Below are 16,311 nucleotides of genomic sequence, written 5' to 3'. Positions count from 1 at the left end.
ACAGTAATAGCCTGTCCTGTGGTATTGCTCCACTCTTTTCAACAGCTCTTGCAATATTAATGCAACTATAAATTGTTATCACCGGAAGTCCCGACAGATCGATTTGTCACAAACTATGCAGAGACTACAGATTCCTCTACAGTCTAGATTTGAATAGCTGCATTTTAATAAAAACATTGCAATGGTGATGCAGACGAACTAAAAGCAATTCCAGCCACAGTTTCACCAGTCACATCTTTCCAAGCCAGTTCACAGTGGCTACATCCTCTCTGTCATGACTTCATGTGAGGAGATTGTGGTGATGCTCTTGAGCTCGCTAAGTTCATTTATAAATGCTGTCATCACATCAGTGGCCTGGGTTTTCTCAAGCTGTATGAACGTCTGCTTGAAAGTTCAATATGGCCTCCTGTAATCCTCTCTATCTTTAATCTGTGCTACATGGGCGACCTCATGTGGCCAGTTGAAATAAACTAAACAGTCAGCGTGCATTCCATTTTATAATTGCGGACAATGAATAGAAACAAATAAACCAGAAGGCACCTGAGCACTTGATGCATTCATAACTCGGGTTTTAGGTTTATGAGACGGATTCAGTCGCCTTTCTTTTGTAAAATACCCGTTTTACTTGTAACATGTCCTTCTTTGCTTTAGTTGCAGTGAACATCTGGGCCTGTAATTTGATTCCTTAAATATCCCGTCCATCAGAGCTGTAAAAGCCACTGATACATGCCTTCTGATAAATGCCTACACGCTTGTTTTTTTTGTGCTGGACTCCTGCAAAGGGCCAGTCTGTGCAGAACAAACTTCCCTCCAGTTTACAGCACTCCCTCCAGTTTGTCCGTCGGAGACCACATTTAAAATGTGACCCCACCTGGAACCTCGCATCGACCAATCGGCTAGAGAAATGTCAGAGCGGTCGGTACACCCTCCTTTGTTCAAAACCAATCAGAGTGGAAGTGTGGCATGTTGCCCGAGGGGAAAACTTACCCCTGGATACGTTAATTACGCATCACTTAGCTGTTGCCAATGTGTTCACGACGGTGGACCCTCTTTTGGGCTTTTTGCAGCGGTTACCTTCATTTTTCGGTCAATCTAGTATGGAAAGTAGACAACAATGGCTTACCAGGCTGAAAAATGAACTTAGCAACAGTCCTCTGGTATCAAATGTGGCTTTTGGCTTCATCCTCATGGGACTAGAGAAGCTGGTGGAGCTGGAGTTTGAGTGTCCTTGCAACCCCACATGGAACGGAGTGTTTTCATCAGCATTCTTCATCATTCCTGCCGTCATGGCCTTCACCTTGATGCTGATCATTCAAGGATGCAGATGTGATACGTGGTGCAGGAAAACTGTCTCCCTCTCCAGTTTCGTTCCTGCGATCGTGTGGCTGATTCTGTTGTTCCTCGATGGCCAATACTTTGCTTGTGCTATGACAGGCTGGGAGGGGAGATTTGTAATCGTTGACAAGGCAGCTCCGCAGAAGTGGTGCGAGCCACTTAGTGAGGGAGATGTCACTCCACAAGAACTAATGCTCCGCTCACAGCAGCTATTTGTTTTCTCTCAGGTGAGTTGAATATTTCCTGGTTTACAGATTATTATGCAGGATGAGTGGAGTGAAAACACCTCCCCCTCTGAGTACGCATGGGAAATAATACGTAGGCATAATGTAATGCAATTGGCCGTTGGAAACTATTCATGTAGCTTTGTTTAATACACTTTGTTAAACAAAAATGAACCTCTTCTGTGGATGTTTACTAAACAAAGTGTTGCTCTACTCTTTTGTACTCCAGGTTATAGGCATAGTCCTCCTCATTTTCATCTGTGTGGGTCTCGTAGTGTATTTAGTCAGAGGAAGCTGCCAACAAGAGGTGGACATGCAGGATGCAGATGTAGCCGAGCTCACTGTGCTCAGGATGAGCTCCCTACGGACCAGGACATCATGAGGGGACTTACACCGGCCACCACACCTGCCCTGCTGGCATGGACACTTTGTAAATACCCTCCACAGACTTTACTGTGACTTTTCATAACTGTTGTCAAGAAGTGTTGCTTGAAAGTATTTGCAATTTCGACATAGGTCTTGAATGGTCAACGATGCTGCCGTATGAAGTTGACGTAAATATGGATATTATTGAAAACAGTGTTTTTTATATTTTTCTGTATTACCAGTGAATATGTAACCGGTCTTGTATTTGTGTTCATCCCCTATTTCAGTGCAGCGACTTATTTGCTTTTAAAGGAATCTTTAAAAGAATAGTTTGACATTTTTGGGAAATATGCTTCTTTGCTTTTTTAGTCAGATGAGAAGATGGATAGTATCATGTCTGTCCATTAAATATGAAGCTAGAGCCAGTCGTTGGTTAGCTTAGCATAAAGTCTGTAAATAGGAGGAAACAGTCAGCCTGGCTCAGTCCAAAGGTAACACAATGCTTGCCAGCATCGCTAAAAGTTACCAATTATCTCAGTCTGATCCGTACAAGTGTAAAAACAATAATTTGCTGTTTTATGGGTGGTTATGTTGGACTATTGTATGGATGCAGTTGCCATGCAGCCAGCGACTTCAGGAAATGACTGCAATAAATAGTCCGGCACATATCAAAGAGTGAATTAATTCTTTCCCCTTTTTTCCAGTCTTCATGTCAAGTTCAGCCGACTGGCCGCTGACTCCAGCTTCATATTCAACGTACAGATATGGTGGTATCGATCTTCTCAGAATCAGCTTTATTGGCCATGTGTGCTTACGCATACATGGAATTTGTCTCCGGTTTCCACTCCGCTCTCAATGTACAAACACAAATTTACAATAAACAAGAAAATATATGTATAAAGAATAAAAAAGGGCAGCAAAAAAAGTAGAACGGGTGTAGGTTTAGACATTTAGCTATAATATAAGTATAAATATATATCCAAGAGAAAAAGTGTATATATATATATATATATATATATATACATGTGAACATCAACCTATAGACAATGGCATGAGTTGTAAGTGGTGGTAATAGTGTAGTATTCATTCATCTCACAGCGAGAAGGCAAATAAGGATATTTCCCAAAACGTCAAACTTTGAAGTGATGTTTCACTTTGACTCATTGAGTGTGTGTTTAGTGGACAAATAGTCAGCCAGAAACACAGTCAGTTCTGCTCTCTTACTTTCAACTTGTTATACCTTGAAAATAGCATTTCATTTTTTTGTTTTTAACCTGGAAGTTTTCTTCGTGCCTTCTGTATTAGCTATATTGACACAAGTGGAATCCACCAGGCAGCTAATATTGATCTGACTAACATTGGCTGACTTGTGCTATTGTTTGAGGTGTATATGTGCCCGCAATGAAAATTTTCCATCATGGTGAAATTCCACTTGAAATGCTTTTGTTTTCCCTCCTGGGTAGCAAATGTCTCCAGACTTATGAAGGGTCGGACTGAACTGATATATAATGGTTTACCTGTTTGACAGCTAGAGATATAAAAACATTCACATGATGATTTGTATCATGGCTGCAACCAGACAATAGTAAGATGTACACAAATTATGGAACATCATTTTCAGTATGTTTTTTTTATTGTTTTGTAATCAAATAATTTATTTATTGAAAAGAAAAACGGAGGGATTTTTTTACAGTCATGTCATAATAGCATTGAGTAAGTAGATATTTTTCACAATCCTCACAAACCTGCACTGTTGGGAACTTGAGTGTGATCAACTCAGTTGTGAAGCTAGGTTTTATTGTAACATTTCTCGAGCGAGTGAATTTTACTAATACCACGGTGGGACAGAACAGTATGGTAACATTAAGAATACACTTTCTACTTTGGGTTTATATTAAGCAGGACATTCAAGATATTAAAACATCTGAAACGGGCCCTTTGCTAAGACAACAGCAGAATAATCAACGTAACACATGTTACAAATAGCATGCTATATACAGAGGAATACAAAGACTGTCTGCGGAGTCTCAGGTTAGCACCACCTTTGTGTCTTAGCACATCCTTTATCCAGAAGAGACTGTGGTTTGATGGCTTCATTTGGCTGATCTCTGCAGCCTGGAGCTTCTGTGCAAGTCTGCTGAAACCTACACGTACAGCACTAGTGCAGCTCTGACTTGTATTTCTTGTTATTTACAACATTTCCCTATTGCCAGTTAAGCCCATTAAGTGTAGAAATTGGGGCAGACCCTGCATGTTCATCCTGTGGGAGAGCTTATTCAGGACTTCCTGTATGGCCCCGAGGAAGTTGTTGTCTTTATCCACTCTGCTTTCCTCACTGTTAGACGCAGCAGGGCATCGTATTCATTGGCAAACAAATGACGACCCACAACTGTGACTCATGGAGTCATGAACTCATTTTCTTCCATGAGAAATAAACTGCTTGGACGCCCTTGACGCCCAGAGTAGCCGGCTTATCACTCTTATGACTTTCAGAGGTAATTTGGCAAATGCTGCAGCTATCTGTCTTTTTTTACAACAAGACTTTCACCCACAACAGTCTCCAGAGTCATATCCACATTCAAGAATTAAGGTGCAGCTTCAGGGGCAATGGACCAGAGAGATTTACACACTTAGGCAACTCTCCAGAGCCACAGATACTATTTTACAATAGCCTCCAGGTCCAACGTATTCACCACAGATAACACACAACCGTTGTTTGACAAATAACTCACCCTCGGTATTAAGAGTGTTTTTAAAACCAGACCTCGGCCAGTTGTTCCTTTATTACGCCAAGGCAACGATGGCTGGATTTGTCACACACTGAAAGTATATCATGAGCTAAGATTTAATATTTTATATTACATACTGGTTCAGTTACGATCAGCATCTTTAATGTCGCACTATTGATGAAGTTGCCTGTTCACCCTCACCCCATGAGGGGACAGTCAAAGATGCAAGAGAAATATCAAAAGGAATGTGTTTCATATCATGCGAGCCCCTCCAGACCACAGCTAGAAGAAATCAGAAATACTATAGAACGTTTTTATTCTTAAAAACAGTTACATTCATGTGGAAAAAGCCATTTTAGGAGTCATTACCTCAATATATTGACTTCTAGAATGAAATCTAAAGGTCAGATGATCAGATTAAAATGAACGAGGCTCTCCATTAAGATAATCTTATGTGTTGTCCCAAAATATTGTACCATATTACAAAATCCTACAGGTAAAAAGAACACATGATGGCTTATATAAAGAAAGGATTTAAGCATTTAAAGGCCCAGTTTAGCTCTGGTATGTCACTCTAATCTTTGTGTGTGAAATTGGATGTTTAAATCCACACTTGGCTTGGAAGAGATAAGAACATGAATCTCCAATACTGCGCAACATCGTGGAAAGACTGTAGCTGTTTGAAAATGTATATAAATTGCTTATAATCAGCCTTAAATATCTATGTTCTTCTTTGTTTTGATTAAATACAGCATTATAAAGCACTGAATAATGTAGGCTTGTGTCTTTTTTACGAGAATCTTGACTAGTTTTTTCAACTAACTGTACATTTTTTTCCTTTATTCCTATTTAATCGCATGCAGTACAAATAGTTTCGCCAACATTTTCATGTTTACATGTTGAAATCATATTTCATTGTGATCGCTACTTCAATTTTTTAAAATCACATTTACTTGTTCTCCTCAGACACATGGAGCATAAACACCTTATCAGTGCAGCAAAGGTGCCTATAATTATCAGCACAGCTCCACTTAAGAAGAGGACCACATCAACAGAGTGGTAGGAGTACCAGGGCAGTCTGTAGGACTCTGTTCTCAGGTGAGCTGCACCTTTGTGTCTCATGACAAACTCTATCCAGAAGAGAGCGGTATCCAGCGGCTTCATTGGCTGATCTCTGTGCAGCCCGGAGAGCCTCTGCATGTTCATCCTGTAGGAGGACTCGTTCAGGACTTCCTGAATACCCTGAAAAAAGATGTCCTCATTCATACTAAAAATATCAATTATCTTCCCTGCTCCTCTTACTTCAATTCTGAACAGATTATCGTGCTGATCAAAAATCAATGGAAGCCCTACGATAGGAACACCGTGGTAGATCGCCTCTTGAACACCATTTGTTCCTCCATGAGCCACGAATAGTTTTATCTTGGGATGTCCTAAAAGGTCATTCTGTGGCATCCAATCTACTATCAAAGTGTTGTTGCCCAGAGTGGCTGGTCTGTCACCTTTATATCTCCAGATGACTTTCTGGGGTAATTTAGCAAAAGCTGCAGCGATCTCATCAGCGAGGTCATGTGGAAGCTCTCCAATCAAAGTCCCCAGAGACATGATGACGACTCCGTGCTCTCCAGAGCTCTGCACAAACTCCTCCAAGTGTTCAGGAAGTGGCTTTGCTGGTTTACACTGGAACCCGCCCATATAGATAACATTAGGCATGGTGGGACGAGGGAACTCAAACACAAAGTCCACTCTCATCAGCCACAGGTCTGCTGCTTGAAACAGGGATATGAAGTCTCTCTCTGGACCTATGTATTTATCAATTAAGCTGACATAATTTGGTAAAACACACTGTGCAATGTGATATTTGTTGACGGCAAAAATGATAACATTAAGAAGTCTCTCAAGAAAGCTCATTTTATCTGAAAGCTCGGTCCCTGTCATTGGAACATAAGACAGAGGAGAAGGCGCAATTGAAAAATGGCCTTCACCTTGACTAGTCCATCTGACATTGAAAACAAGAGGCAACCTGAGGTAGTGGGCAAGTATAACACCCCCTGGTATAGCAGGGTCTGTAAGGACGAGGTCATAATTAGCATCCCGTAGTGACCGTATAAGTTCTTTGTTTTCAAAAAGCAGCTCAAGCATTTTGCATGTTTTCTCATGCAGCTGAGAGATCTGTTGTACTTGTTCCATTTCCAGTTTAAAACGTGTCCAGACAGACTTCCCTTCCCTCTGGATTTCCAGCAACTGGGCCACAAAAGTACTTAGAAAGTCTTCATCAAATCCAGATTCCGTATCGAGCGTGATTGAAGTATAGAATGGCGAGGTTTCCTTGATGTACCAACTGTCTGTCGATCGCACAACAGAAACCTGGTGGCCCCTTGAATGTAGTTCCTCAATGATGACTTGCATGTTCACCCAGTGGCTTCCGTCCAGTGGAAAAACAAGAACCTTCCCACCGTAAATCACAGGCGGACAGAGCCAGCAGAGAGCGATCCAGACCCAGGAAGGATGCATTTTGTTCTAAAGTTGGAAAGGAAACATATTGCTTCTTAGAAAATGCATATTTTTTTTAATATTTTTATCAAACCACTACAATTAATAAATGAATTGTACTGAATTAGGTTTACTTCAGTGTCAAGGAAAATATTTAATCTTTAAAAAGTTTTAAATTGTAAGCATTTCTTTTCTTTTTGGAGTATGAGTAGCCTGTTGCATTTAGTTTCATCACGGAAAACTGTGAACTGTTGCATGTCAGTTAAAAATGTACTTTTGGAAAAACAGTATTTCAAATAGATAGCTGTCAGTCATATTGGCAAAATATTAAAAAAAATATTACCTTATTGGCATCCAATGTGTTTTGTTCAATATTCTCCTTTACAAGAGAGCAGAACACTGGCTAGTGCTTTCTGGCTCCAGCCTGAGCAGGACTTTGGTACACAGCAGGTGATAAGAAAGTACAAAGGGGATGGAAAGCTGTCCAAGGTGTTCAACTCTTCAGCAATTAGCAGTGACACGACAAATGATTGAAAAGTAAATATCTTTGAATAAAGCTGGATTATGTTCCTCTGTGTCAACTGTTTCGTCATGTAAAAGGTTTCGATTGTGATAACATGTCAATATAAATTGTTTTGTTGCAATTCCATAACTCAGGCCCCTATAAAGATCTATAGCAACATGCTGTGATGATGTGACCAGCTAGTTTTGCTATGTGGCCTACAATGCACTGGTGTGTGTTCTTTTGACTCCTGAAAAATGTCATATTTTAAAGTAGTTTGTATTTTACTTCAACAGGATAGGGAAATACTGTAAATGGCTACACACCGTCACCTGCTGGCTGGGAAAGGTATCGACAAATCCTAATTATTTTTAAACACACCTATTCATCAAACCTAGAGGTTTGCCATTCTTTGGGGCAAACCTAAGCTGGTTCAGGAAAAAAACAAGAAATAAAAGTGCATTTAACTCGTCCAGTTTTACAGTCAGCTTGTTTTATTAACAATGGGAACTGCTATTTTCAGAAATCCTTCCTCTAACAATGTGATTTTAGCATAATGTAGTACACAGTAAAACAGAGCATAGAAGAGTTGGAACTTGGTTCATGATATCCAGTTACTGTACTCGTCAATGGTAGTTGGCATTTGCTGTGGGTTCTCAGACTTTCACTTGGTTAGAAACACAAGTAAATGTGTTGCTTACATATCAACTTAAATGACTAATCACACAGACTTTGCTCTTGCAAGTTGTCTGTCAAACTGGTCATGACATTTAATTTCTTTACTGTACACATTTCTGCTCGAAATATTTCGGGAAAACATATATTCCTTTCAATATTCAACTGATCACAGCTGGATGAGCTGTCACACAGCAAAATATGAACGAATGTGAAAATGATCATTCCTTTGTTCCTGTTTAGTCTGATTTTACTTTTCTTTTACAACACAATCTAAAGCATGACCACACTAACCCAGCAACAAATAACAAAACAAATAGTGCAACTGTTAGCAACAACAGCATCACATCAACAGAGTGGTAGGAGTACCAGGGCATTCTGTAGGACTCTGTTCTCAGGTGAGCTGCACCTTTGTGTCTCATGACAAACTCCATCCAGAAGAGAGCGGTATCCAGCGGCTTCATTGGCTGATCTCTGTGCAGCCCGGAGAGCCTCTGCATGTTCATCCTGTAGGAGGGCTCGTTCAGGACTTCCTGTACGGCATTCCGAAATGTTTTCCTGTCTAATTCAGAAACATCCATAACCACTGCAACTCCCTTTGCTCTCAGTCTGGAGAGGTTGTCGGCTTGATCGAACACAATGGGAATTCCTACAATTGGCACTCCATGAAATATGGCCTCATATATTCCATTTGTTCCTCCATGACTTACAAACAGTTTCATCTTTCTATGTCCCAGGAGGTCATTCTGTGGCATCCAGTCTACTAGTAAAGTGTTGTTGCCAAGAGTAGCTGGTCTGTCACCTTTATACCTCCAGATGACTTTCTGGGGTAATTTAGCAAAAGCTGCAGCGATCTCATCAGCAAGGTCATGGGGAAGCTCTCCAATCAAAGTCCCCAGAGACATGATGATGACTCCGTGCTCTCCAGAGCTCTGCACAAACTCCTCCAAATGTTCAGGAAGAGGCTTTGCAGGTTTACACTGGAAGCCTCCCATATAGACAACATTAGGCATGGTGGGACGAGGGAACTCAAACACAAAGTCCACTCTCATCAGCCACAGGTCTGCTGCTTGAAACAGGGAGAAGTAGTCTACATCTGGACCAAAGTAGCGCCTGGACAATGCAGAATAATGTGGGCCAACTATCTGCTTGTACAGATGCATCCTCATGGTGTAAAAAACAACGTTTTTCACCCTCTGAAAGAAAGTCATTTGATCTGTTAATTCTGAAGGTGGAAGTGGGACGTAGGAAAGGGGAGAGGGTGCAATAGCAAAATGGGCTTCACCATGAACAGTCCATCGAGCATTAAACATTAATGGCAGTCCGAGATAGTGAGCCAGCATTACTCCTCCTCCGTTAGCAGGATCCGTCAAAACCGCATCATACTTGGTATCTTGAAAGGACTTCATCAACTCTTTATTTTCAAATATGTACGTAACCACTTCACAGACTTTCTTGTGTAATTCAAAGAACTTGTCCTTTAACTCCATGTCTAAAGCAAAACGGGCCCACGCTGATGCCTTGCTTCGTTTAATCTTAATAACTTCAGCGACAAAGAGACGAAAAAAGTCCTCATTTGCACCACCGGCAATACCCACTGTGACAGTGTTGTAATGTGGAGACGTTTCACTGATGTACCAGCTGTCTGCAGGTCGAATGACAGTCACAGTGTGGCCCCTTGAATGCAGCTCCTCAACAAGTACCCTCATGTTCACCCAGTGGCTGCCGTCATGTGGAAATACCAGAACCTTCCCGCCGTGGGCAGCTGGAATGATGCCAGCCAAGAGAGAGATGACAGAAGCCAAATACAAAAACATCTTGAAATCGTCTCCAACAGTGCTGTCTGAAATACAAGAACAGAAAAAAAGCAAAAGCTGCTCCTTTAGTAGTCCAGGAAATGTGTGCACAAAGGCAGAATGTCCACAAAAGAGCTACAGTGACGTTCCTTTCAATTGTCTCTCTATTTGAGTGGATACTTCTATTTGTGACAGCCCTCACGTGGATGTAGCACATGGAGCCTCTCGGGAAATTAGAGTGCTGTTTGGTGCCAAGTGCCCCGCATGTATTTTGTGTTGAACCCCAATCTCCCTGAGCAGAAGTGTTTTTACAACTGGAACTGTACATTCTGCAGAAATATTACGAGAGCTTCCATCCAGCAAACACATAATCCCTGTGTAACAAATCCCATGCACCCATTGATCAAATATCTAACAATTGACTTCATTCAATAACATTAGCTGCAAAAGCTAGAAACAAATGTTTTCCTCTCAGTACTGAAATGCTGCATAACACCCTCTCGACAAAGATCACTATTTTCTCATGAACCAAAATATGTAACTGTCAAGATTACAGAGAAAACTTTACCAGCACTCTTGTAAACAATGTCTCTCACCAGTTAAGACCCAAACAAAACAAAGCAGAGCAGTGAGGAACTTTAAGTCGCATTAGTGTGGCGATAAAACACTTCCTGCTTTCTTTTGTCCCACCCACACAACAGTTGCAAAAGATTCTTGTCCCTTAAGCTTAGTCATCATGGTGCAATAAGCCAGTACTGCAGTGTTGCAGGAAAGTGTTACTCTATATGCATAGGTGGTTTAAACTACCGGTACTTAATATTTTTACCTTTCAGACAGTCATGGCACCTTATTCTTTTAAAATGCAGTGGCCTTGTGTGTTAGAACTGGTGATGTCTTAAAAAACAAGGGTTTTTTTGCTGCAAGATTTGAACCCCAAGATGCAACATGCTCCAAACAAATAGGGGCAGCATTTCACCTCTACTACTGAATCCATAGAATCTAAAATAACTGTCATTTGGTTATAAAAACAGAAACAAATTAAAAACAAACGAACAGCAAGACAAGAATATGCATAATTCTAACATACTGCTGAAAGTTCCAACAGCCTGTCAAAATAACAAAGCTATCTTATGATCTTCACATGTGACGTCGAGTCACAGCGGGCTGGGGGAGCGCTTGGTCTCAAAGTTTGCTGATCCAGAACTGAAGATCCATCTCCAGGGCCTGCTAAAGAGACCCTGTACCTTCAACGTGATTGACAAGTCCTCAGGGCAGACCTATTTCTTCATCCTCTCATATTGGACTGAGTGGAGACTGGATGGTGACTCACCATCCCCTCTGGAGGCTGAAGTGGGATTACAAGACAGTTCGGGCCGGGGATAGCTGCTTAGCATACTCCTTTCAGTCAACCCTGTCCCCTACAAAATTACATTCTCGTGCAACTATTTTCCAACAATTACATTTTGGGGGGAAACGCATTTTCTCCCAGATTATGGCCGCAGTTTTATACATTCAAAACTGAAATATAAAAACTGCAAACTGGTTATGTTTCGGCAACAAAAGTACGGAAACAGCAGCCCTGTGTTTTTGGACCCATCCAGCACCTTGGCCTCCTCCATAGGTGGACTTTCGCGGGATAATTTAAAACGTATTAGTGATACTTCAATAGCAAACGTAATCCATGACAAAATATGTTTCCCCCTAACGTAATTCACAAAGCAGTTTTGTTGTAATAATGTTTAGGAGACAGGGATGTTTTTTTAGTTGATTTCTTGGCAACACAACACATAGACGTCTTGTACACAGTGCACCACAACATTTGATATCAGCACCACAACAGTATAACTTGGATGATACACTAACTGATTGAGCAGTTTCACAACATTTTCTACGACACATAAAGTGTGACATTTGTGCAAGAAAACAAGACCCCTCCCTTGGCAGTGTTGTTGAATGCCAGTAGTTCAATGTATAATGCATGATACATGCATTATATATCAAACTCCCTCAGCAGTTGCACAGAAAAGTAGAACAAATTTCTTACATACATTTTCTGATGCACATAAAAATGCATGGACCTGTTTTTGAAAACGATGAACTTTAACTTTTCATAAGCTATCAGACCTTAGATATTTTCAATATAGCAGTTATACTCCATATAAGAAACTATGTACAAATCGTATGGCACGAAGCAGGAAACAAATCTATAAATGCTAAACATCAAAACCTTCTTGGCTTTGCTAAACTTCTGCTTCATACTGTGTTGCGGGAGGACAGGCTGTATACAAACCCATGAGACTGATAAACCACTTCCTATTTTACTTGTTTTGTCTCGCCCCTGACAGTTCTGCTGAACCAAATAACATTGAATTATTGTCTCTATTCTGTTCTCGACATTCACTCATAGTGTAATGAGGCAAAACTCCAAAAATAATCTATTGTAAACGTTTCTTTAACATGGTGATACTGACATTAGACATTGTTGTAGAAGTGAAATAATCTGAAACTACAAAACCACATTAACAAGCTGTAAAACTAGTACAGATTAATACAACTCAGTCAGCTGAATCTTACGTCTAAAGGTCAAAACACTGACAAAGTGTACGCTTTGATCTAAGATTACCTTATCTTGAGCTTTGGACCTGTAAAAACAAGCAGGCACTGATCACGCCTGATCATGCCCGCACAGACCTGTGCACACCCTTAAGGTTGAGACTCCATGCACCACCTGGTGGCTGGAGGTGTGAAACTCAAACTGGCTCATGACACAGAGCACAGAGCACAGAGCACAAATGAAATAATGAATGAGTCAGAAAACATAGTTTAGCTTCTCCAGGATGAAGCAGAGCCTGTCAAATCTCCTCAGTGACTTGCTTTTCATAGAGCTGCATTTAGCAACACTAAGCTAGGACAACTGGACCTACCAGCCCCATGCTATCTCATAATCCCTAAAGACATAGGAACACTCCAACCATTGCCCTTGAACAAAAAGGTAAAATACAGAAATATCCCCACTGCGACCAATCAAATAAAACTTGATTTACATTATTTCCTAGTATTTTACTTGCAGTGTTCATTGTGAAAAAGGTTACAACACCAATTTAGTTTGTACACATACTTTATTAAAATATGATCAAGCAAGTTCAAATAACAATATAACGCCATTACTGTTAAAACGCTGCATAAATGGGCCGTCAAAAAAATCTCTTATACAAGCCCCAAGATCTGTATTTACAGATAGAAAGCGTATATATCCCTTGAACGATTAGTCACGTTTCACTTTATATTTGCACATTGCAGTGTATAGCCACCTGATGAAAATGAAAATAGCTAGAAGCACGAGCAGCCCAGCTCCAGCCAGGAACAAAAACACATCAACAGAGTGGTAGGAGTACCAGGGCAGTCTGTAGGACTCTGTTCTCAGGTGAGCTGCACCTTTGTGTCTCATGACAAACTCTATCCAGAAGAGAGCGGTATCCAGCGGCTTCATTGGCTGATCTCTGTGCAGCCCGGAGAGCCTCTTCATGTTCATCCTGTAGGAGGGCTCGTTCAAGACTTCCTGTATGGCATTCAGGAAGTTGTTGTCTTTGTCCACAGTTTTAGTTGTTAAAAGCTTAGCTCCGCCTCTCTCTTGCAGACGCAGCAGGTTGTCGTATTGGTCGAAAAACAAGGGCAGACCCACAACTGGGACTCCGTGATAAATAGCTTCTTGAACTCCGTTTGTTCCTCCATGAGCCACAAACAGTTTCATCTTGGGATGTCCTAAAAGGTCATTCTGTGGCATCCAGTCTACTAGTAAAGTGTTGTTGCCCAGAGTGGCTGGTCTGTCGCCTTTATGCCTCCAGATGACTTTCTGCGGTAGTTTAGCAAAAGCTGCAGCGATCTCATTTGTTATATCAGCAGGAAGCTCACTCACAAAAGTCCCCAGAGACATGATGATGACTCCGTGCTCTCCAGAACTCTGCACAAACTCCTCCAAGTGTTCAGGAAGAGGTTGTGCTGGTTTACACTGGAACCCGCCAATATAGACAACATTAGGCATGGTGGGACGAGGGAACTCAAACACAAAGTCCACTCTCATCAGCCAAATGTCTGCATTCAGCACTAACTGGTTATAGTCATAATCTGGCCCAAGATATTTATCACACAAGTTCTGGTATACTAGCTTAATCACCAGCTGTTGTTGTGTTTGAGTTATTATATGCAGAATGACGTTCTTAACTCTCTGAAAAAAGGCCATTTTATCAGTGTTGCCAGATCCTGTTACAGGAATGTATGATAAAGGTGAAGGAGCAATCGCAAGATGACCCTCTCCAGCTATCACCCACCGAACATTATAAACCAAAGGAAGGTTCAAATATTTGGCCAAAATGACTCCGTAACCCCAGCAGGGGTCAGTGAGCACCAGGTCAAACTTGCCATCTTTTATGGTTGTCATCAACTCTCGGTCATCTAGTATTGCTGATAGAAATTCACCCACATTGGTGTGAGCATCAACAAACGTGCCCAACATTCCTACAGTCGCGTGGAGAAAATTCACAAAAGGAAGGGCCCCCCTTTCAAATTCAATGATGCTTGATATAATTTCTGTAATGAACTTCTGATCTACGCTCCTCTCCACCTGAACTGTATAGGCATTGTAATAAGAGGCTTTATCCTTGATGTACCAGCTTTTGCTGGAACAAACAATGGTTATATTGTGTCCTCTCGAGTGCAACGCTTGAAGTAGAATATCCATGTTTATCCAGTGGCTGCCTTCTATGGGAAGGACCAAGATGTTGCCACCTTGACAGTCTCTGGGAGAGAGGACGAGCAGCAGTAAAACACTGCAACAATAGATCAGATTCATCTGAAAATAAAACAATGGACAATCAATTGACCATGAAATGAAATAAAAAATTTCAAACTTCAAAAAAATAAAACACTTGTGATGTTGTCCATGCTGCAGGAAACATGGGGTTCGTTTAAAGGGAAAGTACCTAGCATTAGAGGGATCTAGCAGGAATGGAATATAATAATAATAATAATCACTGCGCCAAATACACACTGCACCTTTAACATGCAGTCCATGCTGCAGGAAAGGATTCTATTCTATCGGACTATTAAGCCTTACTTTAATGGTTTATTTAGATACTGTACACCTTCAACACTTTCCATTACAACCTCAATTCTTTTCATTCGTTTTAGCTCCAACAAGTCTTTTTTTTTTTTTTATCTCACCGGCACAATTTGCTTCTATTTTTTGAAGTTGTTGTGCTTCTGTTGCTTTGATTTACTGTGCAAACAAGTCAATTAGATCGAGATTCAAAGCTTATTTGTATAAAATCATTCCTTTTTGCACAATAGTATTACAGCAAGATTACAAACTGCAGCTGGAATTTAAATGTCTCTTTTCATTTTTCCACTTACTGAGCAGTAACGTTAGCATCAAAACCCACCATTAACATACAATAAACACATATACATGGTCAGTTATTCTTAACAGGGCCATCGGTAGGCCTACTCACTGTGGTTTGTATTGTTCCTCCATGCAGGAGAAGTCACAGGAGGGAACTTGCTTTGTCCAGTGCATGCACATTAAACTGGAAGGAATGCGTGAAAGGTAATATGTCAACAATGTGCGTGCAAACACCAGGATAAGGAAGTTACTGATTGATATGATAAGTACAATGACTAGGAATACACTTACCCATCTTCAAACGGATCTTTATTATTTCGGTGTTCATCTTCACCGGAGGAATAAATCAGCCACTGAAGCTCCGCTATGTTCGTTACTGCTTTGCAAAACAGCTGGGCGATGTCGTGCAGCTTTTCCTTCTTTTGTTGTCAATACTTGGCAAGCAGAGCTGATGGGCAGGTCCTAAGTTATTTCCTGAGTGTCCATTGGTTAGTTTATTTATTTTTTTTAAAGAGCGACACACAAATCCACCAATCACACACGCTAAGAGGCAGAGACGCTCTGGCGCCTGACTATTGAAACTCCCGAAGTCCAATTGTATCTGTTTGGGATGACATTTGGATTTTCCCAACTGCATTTAGGAGAAAACAAATCTGATCTGCGATAGAATAGGACACAGCCAGGACTTTAGGAATTGTTTCTGTAATAGAAAGATAGGATTTCCCCTCTTCGAAAATAAGTTAAGATAGCAGTTAGGATATGTTTGTGTATGAGGCCCCTGTTCTCTGCCCTC

At 40.9% G+C, this 16,311-nt stretch overlaps 3 protein-coding genes across 4 annotated transcripts; all 3 read right to left on the bottom strand.

Annotated features, from left to right (window-relative positions):
• Positions 1–5,578: 5,578 nt before the first annotated feature.
• On the bottom strand, positions 5,579–7,168 carry LOC306794147 (UDP-glucuronosyltransferase 2C1-like; the record flags this gene model as incomplete). The annotated part of the gene is made up of 1 exon (XM_079292079.1): positions 5,579–7,168. One exon carries the CDS (start codon positions 7,166–7,168, stop codon positions 5,579–5,581), a length of 1,590 nt encoding a protein of 529 aa, XP_079148205.1.
• Positions 7,169–8,247: 1,079 nt separating this feature from the next.
• Positions 8,248–15,844, bottom strand: LOC306794160 (UDP-glucuronosyltransferase 2A2-like). 2 transcript variants are annotated; one of them, XM_079292106.1, is made up of 3 exons: positions 15,810–15,844; positions 15,628–15,702; positions 8,248–10,167 (listed from the first exon to the last, which is right to left on the bottom strand). In XM_079292106.1, exon 3 carries the CDS (start codon positions 10,139–10,141, stop codon positions 8,564–8,566), a length of 1,578 nt encoding a protein of 525 aa, XP_079148232.1. In that variant the 5' UTR covers positions 10,142–10,167; positions 15,628–15,702; positions 15,810–15,844; the 3' UTR covers positions 8,248–8,563. The 2 variants fall into 2 exon arrangements, with proteins under 2 accessions (XP_079148232.1, XP_079148233.1); XM_079292107.1 differs by lacking the exons at positions 15,628–15,702; positions 15,810–15,844 and adding an exon at positions 10,717–10,814.
• Positions 13,264–15,866, bottom strand: LOC306794156 (UDP-glucuronosyltransferase 2C1-like). Its single transcript, XM_079292092.1, has 3 exons — positions 15,810–15,866; positions 15,628–15,702; positions 13,264–14,969 (listed from the first exon to the last, which is right to left on the bottom strand). The coding sequence occupies exon 3, from the start codon at positions 14,967–14,969 to the stop codon at positions 13,386–13,388; it is 1,584 nt and encodes a 527-aa protein (XP_079148218.1). The 5' UTR covers positions 15,628–15,702; positions 15,810–15,866; the 3' UTR covers positions 13,264–13,385.
• Positions 15,867–16,311: the final 445 nt, after the last annotated feature.

Source organism: Melanostigma gelatinosum, assembly GCF_949748355.1.
Source record: "Melanostigma gelatinosum genome assembly, chromosome: 2".
Taxonomy (NCBI): Eukaryota; Metazoa; Chordata; class Actinopteri; order Perciformes; family Zoarcidae; genus Melanostigma; species Melanostigma gelatinosum.
The sequence above is the reverse complement of the archived record's forward strand: the minus strand, read 5'-3'. Positions and strand labels throughout refer to the sequence as shown.

Coding starts and splice junctions, on each gene's coding strand:
- LOC306794160 (XM_079292106.1), bottom strand. CDS start 10,141: ATGTTTTTGTATTTGGCTTCTGTCATCTCTCTCTTGGCTGGCATCATT.
- LOC306794156 (XM_079292092.1), bottom strand. CDS start 14,969: ATGAATCTGATCTATTGTTGCAGTGTTTTACTGCTGCTCGTCCTCTCT.